The following is an 8209-nucleotide window of genomic DNA, read 5'->3' as shown; positions in this document are numbered from 1 at the left end:
ATATATATATATCTCCACAAATGTAGATTTTATATAAAACAGACTAACAATGTACACAGAATTTAATAATTTAATATACGGGCACTTCTTAAAAAATTCTATGTCAGTCTTTCAGACTTCAAAGCTTTACCTGTACCTGCTGTCATATTATTAAATATAATAACTAGATAGACTTTGGCCGGTTATACAAATTCTCTAAGATCTAGGATAACATGCAAATACAACCTCACATATCAGTGTGTGAAAGCTGGACAGACCACACAGTTCAAAAAAGGAAGTACACCCTGCAGGGCTAACTTGCACAGTCACTGACCAAGTTACAGCATCTTCAGAGTCACTGTGCCAGGCACACCAACTTTTCCCAATAAAAATGGTAAGTAATAGATTTTACGACTCTTCCTGTCTCCTGATAAATTTTCTAATCTTCTGTAACTAGAGCAGAGGAGGACAAGGGTGCTTCAAAACCAAGTCCTCCAAGCCTTTGGAATTCTTGCTTGTCCTGTTGTTCCGTGAGCTAATGAAGCTGCTGAGTCTTTATTATACCAGTTGAGAGACAGAAACTATGGCTTTTAGGAGTTCCTTTTTTGATTCTAGCCTTCAGAATACAGGAAGAACTATGCCTTACAGAAAGAAAAGTTACATTCTTTGTCTTTACCTCTTATGATAGCTGGGTGCCGAAACCAATAATACAGTCAAGTTTTGTATTACGAGCACTTTGGATTCCAGAAAAGGACCTCAGTGATACATGTTGGGCAATATTGCTGATGATGAGTGCCATTTTGATAACACAGTGAATTTTAAAGGAGTTCTTTTGCTTTTTAAAAAAATGTATTTTATAACTTTAATTAAAAGAAAGAAACAAAACCCAAACAGTCCAAACCTTAGGGACAGATTGTGTTCTCAAAGTTAATTGAAAGTCATAGTTTGGAGCACATCTAAAATACTGGCTGGGTTCCCAGTTGTATCATAAAAACAATGTAATATAGCTGAACTAAAGCATTAATATTCTTCTATAGAGTTTCCCATTATTTCTCTGGGAAAATTGGCTCCCAAAATAAAATAAAAATATATATTTATATATATATCTGTATGTATGTATGGTGTTCTTATGCTCCCAGGGTAGAGAAGGGAGCCAACTCTACGTCCCACAACTCTCCCAAAACTCTAGCCCCTAGAAGACTGGAGATATGTTATCCCTTCTCTTGTTATGGAGCCCCTGGTGGCATGGTGGTTAGGAGCTTGGCTGCTAACCAAAAGGTTGGCCGTTTGAATCCACCAGCCGCTCCTTGGAAACCCTATGAGGCAGTTCTACTCTGTCCTGTAGGGTCGTTATGGGTCAGAATGTACTAGACGGCAACGAGTCAGTCTGTTAATATGGAGAGGATTACTTCCTTTTGGCATCCACAGGTCAGAAGACAGGGATTGAGATAATGACTCCTACAAGCGCTTCACTTTGAGGGTGGGGAGCATTGCAGACGTTTGAATAGGGAGGACAAAGCTTTCATAGGATGTGTGTGTAGTCTGGAAGCTCTTTGAACCAGGTTCTAGAAAGTGGAAAAAGTGAGACAGTATAACTTTGCCATGGGAGAGGGAGGAGGAAGGAAGAAAGGCGGATGGAATTAGAGTTGCTGAAGTCATGTTGTTAGCTGCCATGGAGTTGCCCCCCACTCATGACAACCCCCACTCATGCACAACGGAAAAAAGGCTGCCCAGTCCTGTTTTCACATGGACCGCTGTGATCCTTAGGGTTTTCGTTGGTTGATTTTCAGAAGCAGATCACCAGGTCTTCCTAGTTGGTTTTAGCGTAGAAGCTCCACTGAAACTTTCACATCATAAAACCAAAAACAAAAAACCAACAAAAAGCCCACTGCCCTCGAGTAGATTCCACCCATAGCCACCCTACTGGACAGAGTAGAACCGCCCCATAGGGTTTCCAAGGCTATAAATCTTTACGGAAGCAGACCGCAACATCTTTCGCTTGTGGACCCCCTGGCGGTTTCTCACTACTGACTTTCTAGTTAGGGTCCGAAGGCTTTAACCACTGCACCACCTGGGCTCTTTCAGCATCATAGCAACACTGACAGATGAGTGGTGGCTGAGCATGATATGCATTGGTTAGGAACTGAACCCTGGTGGGAGCCACTGCCTCTACTGAAGCCACAGGGAGGGAAATGCCCAGTGGTGGAGGAAATGGTAGACATGACACTCTGCAGCCCTGCCAGCAAAGGAAGGAAGTCACAGGTTGAGGTAAGACTTATAAATCCCCTCTGGTGTTTCCAAACTAGACTTTAGGTCCAGGATTCTTAGAAAACACTTTGACCGTAATTACTAGTATCCTCTTCAAAAATAAATGAGGGTACTGTGGTTTACAGAGAGCTATTCGGATTTTCTTAGGGGAAACACAATAATACAGAAAAAAGAAAGCTTAACTGGATAGTGTGTATTTCATGTAATACATAAGCAATAGTGTCTTAAAAGATTACTGTTTTGTTATTATAAAAGTAACATTGTTTTTTAATTCCTTAAAAATATAGATAGGCAAAAATGAAACAATAAGCATTTGCTATAGCCCTATCACCTAGGGGACAATCATTGCTAAGTTGAATTTCATCATTTTAAATATATATTTTATAAATGCAATTTTCTGTAAGTGCTAATATACTTTACATTTTTCTGACCTGCTTTTTAATTTAACATATCATGAATAATTTCTGAGTTATAGTATATATGTGTGTGTGTGTATATATATATATATAGTCACTTTTAATGACTATATAGTATTCCATAATTTATTTATTCAGTTCCATATAGTTGGACTTTTAGGTTATTTTTTTCTTTTTTTATGGTATTATAAGCAAGACTGTCATAAGCAGCCGTTTATATACATTGTCTGATTATTCTCCATTGATTGAATGACTGAGAGAATAGTTAGGTGAAAAAATACATACATTAAGACTTTAACACAAGTTACACTCTGGTTAAACAAAACCTTTTAAGTTTTCTGACTGGATAGTGGCATAGTAAATGAGTTTCTCATTTGCAATTAAGATACACACATGCCTATCTTTGTAGCCTGTCAAGATGACACTTACAGGGGTAAGATTTTTCCCCTTAATTCCTTTCCCCCCAACATTGTCTCTGACATTCTATGTCAGGTTGCAGAAAGGCACGTAAAGTATTAAGGGAAGGAAAAAACTTTCTACTTTTTCTCTTTGAAAGTACAGTCCAAAGGCCATATTCGGGCTTCTTATATATTAGCTTTGCTTACTAGCTGTGTGTTTTTTCACAAGTCACTTAAGCTCTGAGTTTATTTCCATATCCAAAAATAATGATGATGATGATGTGGAGTTGGAGGAGGATGACTGGGATAATGATTGTAACTTTCGCACAGTGTTGTTGGGGAGAATAAACAAGATTGCATCCACAGAACACCTATTATACAGCAGGCACAAGGCAGACACTGGATGAATGTTAGTTTTCTACCTTCCCACCCTAAATATGATGTCTCAGTGGTTAAGAGCTATGGCTGCTAACCAAAAGGTCAGCAGTTCGAATCTACCAGCCACTCCTTGGAAACCCTGTGGGGCAGTTCTAATCTGTCCTATAGTATCGCTGTGAATCAGAATCTACTCAATGGCAATAGGTTTGGTTTGGGGTTTTTTACCCTAAAGATATAATTTCTTAAGGAGGCATAGAAACTCCCAGTGAATACAGGAGGAGAATGACAATGGCAGTTAATATTTATGAACTCTGACATACACTTTTGGTTTATTGTTAGGTGCCGTTGAGTCAGTTCCGATTCATAGCGACCCTATGTAAACACAACGAAACACTGCCTTGCCCTGCACCATCCACACAATTGTTGCTATGTTTGAGCCCATTGTTGCAGTCACTGTGTCAATCTATCTTGTTGAGGGTCTTCCTCTTTTTTTTGATGACCCTTTACTTTACCAAGCATGATGTCCTTCTCCAGGGACTGGTTCCACCCTGCTGAGAAGATGTCCAAAGCACATGAGACGAAGTCTTGCCATACTTGCTTCTAAGGAGAATTCTGGCTGTAGGTCTTCCAAGACAGATTTGTTCATTATTTTGGCAGTCCATGGTATATTCTATATTCTTCACCAAGACTATAATTCAAATGCATCAATTCTTCTTTGGTCTTCTTTATCCATTGTCCAGCTTTCACATGCATATGAGGTGATTGAAAATATTGAAATATTGAAAACACCATGGCTTGGGTGAGGTGCAACTTAGTCTTCAAGGTGACATCTTTGCTTAACACTTTAAAGAGGTCTTTTGTAACAGATTTGCCCACTGCAATACGTCATTTGATTTCTTGACTCTTTCTTCCATTGGCATCGATTGTGGATCCAAGTAAAATGAAGTCCTTGACAACTTCAATTTTTTCTCCATTTATCGTGATGTTGCTTTTGGTCCAGTTGTGAGGATTTTTCTTTATGTTGAAGTGTAACCCATACTGAACACTGTCATCTTTGATCTTCATCTGTACTTCAAATCCTCTTTGCTTTGAGCAAGCAAGGTTGTGTCATCTGCACAACACAGGTTGTTAATGAGTCTTCCTCCAATCCTCATGCTCTGTTCTTCTTCATATAGTCCAGCTTCTTGGATTATTTCCTCAGCATACAGATTGCATATGCTGTTGGTTTAGGGAAAACCAGTATCTTAAGGAGGCATACATTATCTCATTGAATTCCCACAACAATCCTTACAAATAGTTACTACAATTACCCCTATTTTATAGCGGAATTAACTGAATCTTGGAAAAAGTTAAGTAACTTGCTCAGTCACACAGCTAGCAAATAATAGGACTGGAATTTGAGCCCAATTCTATCTGCTCTTAGAGTTTGAGCTTTTCTATATCATACTACATTGGAGAAAAGACAGATGTCAAGGAAGACAAATGCTGGTAAAAGAAAAACCCAGGACTGGCCTTTAGAAGTGTGAGGGGCCTTTTCTCAGTCTGGTGACCATCCTGGTAACTCTGGGAATCAGCTGTCCTAAATCTTCTGCTACTGCCACTACTGATTTTCCTATTTTCAGAATGCTCACCTTATAGAAATGTTGCAGAAGCCACTGGGATGGGAGATTGAAGGGGTTCATTGGCTTTGTTGTTCCCTACCCTAGTGTTCTGAGTTGTTGTGTGCTGTTGAGTCAATTCCAACTAACAGCAACTCTATAGACCAGAGTGGAACTGCTCCCTAGGGTTTCCAAGGAGTGGCTGGTGGATTCAAACTGCCGACCTTTCGATCAGCAGCCTGAGTTCTTAACTACTTTGCCACCAGGGCTCCGGGGTTCTGAGAGGGGGATTAAGTACCCCCTAAATGACAAGAATGGGGGCTTGGACTTCTACAGCATTCATTTAATGCAATGGATCTCAATGTTAGTGCCTCAGAATCACCTGGAGGGTCAGGAGTAGGGTTTGAGGATTTGCATTTTAACACGGTCCCAGGTGATGCTGATGCTGATGGGCCAGGAAGTGATAGGTCAAAAACAAGTAAACAAATACGTAAAATATTCTGTAATGAACTCTGAAGGAGGCAACTAAGGAGCTGCAATAGAAAATATAGGGCAGATGCCCTCTTTAGATAGGGGTCAGGTCTCTGACAAGGTAATGTTTAAGCCAAAGCAGTGGTTCCCAACTCTTGCTGCACATTAGAATCACCAAGCAGCTTGGAAAATATACCAGTCACACCTCCTTGTGTTCTGTTCTGTTTCTGATATAGAAAGCTTTGTCTTCTTTTGGAGTGTAGCTGTATCTTTAAAATTTTCTCATTTTATATTCTGTCACTGACATGTGGTAGGTCAGTGAGGAAGCCACAAAACCTTAATTTACCAGCCATAAGTTGATCCCTCTTCTGTATCTCATCCTTCACTTCCCTGTAGCTTCATATCTTTCCTTTCCCTGTGCTCCCCTCATCCTTGATCAAATGGTACTGGGTGAATCATCAAAGTAGGAGAAATGTGTCAGCTTCAGGGTTGATGAGATACTGGGAGAATTAGGCCAATTCCTTTCAGGCTTCCTTCACCCCTCTCCACTCCTACCAGAACCTATTAAGACAATGTTGTTGTTGTTGTTGTCATCCAGTTGGGTCCTATGCCATCTTCACAATCTTTGGTATGTTTGAACTCATTGTTGCAGCCAACACGTCAATCCATCTCATTTCCACTGACCCACTACTTGAAATAATGTTTTTCCCTAAAGCAATAGCATCAACATCACCTGGGAACTTATTAGAAATTCTCGGGCTCTACTGGCCTGACAGAGACTGGAGAAATCCTGCGAGTGTGGCCACCGGACACCCTTTTAGCTCAGTAATGAAGTCACTCCTGAGGTTCACCTTTCAGTCAAAGATTAGACAGGCCCATAAAACAAAACGAGACTGAAAGGGCACACTAGCCCAGAGGCAAGGATAAGAAGGCAGGAGGGGACAGAAAAGCTGGTAATAGGGAACCCAAGGTGAAGAAGGGAAAGCGTTGACACGTCATGGGGTTGTTAACCAATGTCATAAAACAATCTGTGTACTAACTGTTTAATGAGAAGCTAGTTTGTTCTGTAAACCTTCATCTAAAGTACAATAAAAAAGAAAGAATAAATATTTCAGTCAACAACAACAAAAAAGAAATCCTTGGGCTCCACTCAATACCAGCTGAATAAGAAATTCTAGGTGTGGGGCTCAGCCACCTGTGTACTGGCAAGCCCTTCGGGTGATTCTGATTCATGCTAAAGTTAGATATCACCTATACTGAGATTTAGCTAAGGAGGCTTTGGATCAGTGGTTCTCAGCCTGGCTGCGCGTTTGAATCAGCTGTCAGGCTTTCAAACATATAGTTGCATGAACCCCATCCTCAGAGTTTCTGATTCAGCTGGCTGAATGGGACTCAGGTACTTTTTTTTTACCCTCTCAAATGATTATAATATCCAGTTAAAGTTTGCTTTAGTCATTCATTTGTTGCTTGGCCCATTTTGATGATCACTTATGCCAACGTGTACCAAGTGGAATTCTAAGTGGAAATCGGTAAACTGTGGGTGATGAAAGTTTACATAAATCTGTTCTGGAGTTGGACTTCCTGGATTTCAATCTCTGCTCTGCCCATTATCAGCTCCGTGACTTTGGGCAATTTGCACTCTGTCTCAATTTCTCCATTCATAAGAAGGGATGAATAACTATACCTACCTAATAGGGTTGCTGTGGTGGCGCAAAGGGTTAAGTTCTCGACTACTTACTAGCCTTAAGGTTGGCAGTTGGAACTCACCCAGAGGCACCTCAGAATATAGGCATGGCAATCTGCTTCTGAAAGGTCACACAGTTTTGAAAACCCTATTGAGCAGTTCTGCTCTGCACACATGGAGTCTCCATAAGTCAGAATCAACTGATGGCAACAACAAGGTTTGTATGACTTTATATACAAATGTCTTCAGACTAATACCTGTCACATATCAAAAGCTATACAAAAATTTTCTAAAATATTTATTTTCTAAGTAAAATATGCAAATCTACAAACAAACTAAAGTCAAATTAAGTGTTTTGAGAGGTATCTTTTTTTAATGTTGGAAGAAAATTTCCAGTTATTTTTTCAAATTGGGATTTTTTGTTTTTTGTTTTAAGACCCACTTTTCCCCCAAAATACTATATGCTCTTTAAAAAGATTGATTTAACAAAAATTGGTTACTTTTTCAAAAATTTCTTTCAGAATTTTATAATATGCCTTTTAAATCCAGGTAGTGAAATGATAAAACCAGAGTGCAGAATCATGCATATACAGTCAGATTTGAGCTACAAAAACTGAAAAAGCCAACAATAAATTCAAACATCCTGACACAGATTTAAAAAAGTGGAGTTGAACAACACAGCTGCTCAATGTGATCTCTGACAGGTATCTAATTGAAAGAATTCATGTGAATTCTAGTCAAAAAATACTTGAATTGACATTTGGGAGGCTTGAGTGACATGAATACATTTTGTCAATGCACAGACACAATCTGAAAGAACTGCTAGCAATCTTATTCATTACCAGTTTAGAAGAAAAACAGCTGAGTTTACTTTATCACAGGAGGACATTCGTCCAAAAGAAACCACTTTTTTTTTTTTTTAATATTTTATTGTACTTCAGGTGAAGGCTTACAGAACAGATAGTTTCTCATGTAACAGTAACACACATGCTGTTTTATGACATTGGTTAACAACCC

At 39.4% G+C, this 8209-nt stretch overlaps 1 protein-coding gene across 5 annotated transcripts in view; it reads left to right on the top strand.

Annotated features, from left to right (window-relative positions):
* Window positions 1-238: 238 nt before the first annotated feature.
* The window catches only part of FYB1 (FYN binding protein 1), a 185180-nt gene continuing 177209 nt past the window's right edge, over window positions 239-8209 (top strand). The window contains exon 1 of one of the 5 annotated variants that reach the window (XR_002825836.1): window positions 239-373. Coding sequence is in view for 3 of the 5 variants with exons in the window: in XM_023742011.1 (XP_023597779.1) it covers window positions 371-373 (3 nt within the window). In the remaining 2 variants the exon portion in view is untranslated. The remainder of the gene's footprint in view (window positions 374-8209) is intronic. The other 4 variants (XR_002825837.1, XM_023742011.1, XM_023742012.1 and 1 more) reach the window with 4 other exon arrangements.

Source organism: Trichechus manatus, unplaced genomic scaffold, assembly GCF_000243295.1.
Source record: "Trichechus manatus latirostris isolate Lorelei unplaced genomic scaffold, TriManLat1.0 scaffold00197, whole genome shotgun sequence".
NCBI classification, from domain to species: Eukaryota; Metazoa; Chordata; class Mammalia; order Sirenia; family Trichechidae; genus Trichechus; species Trichechus manatus.
The sequence above is the reverse complement of the archived record's forward strand: the minus strand, read 5'-3'. Positions and strand labels throughout refer to the sequence as shown.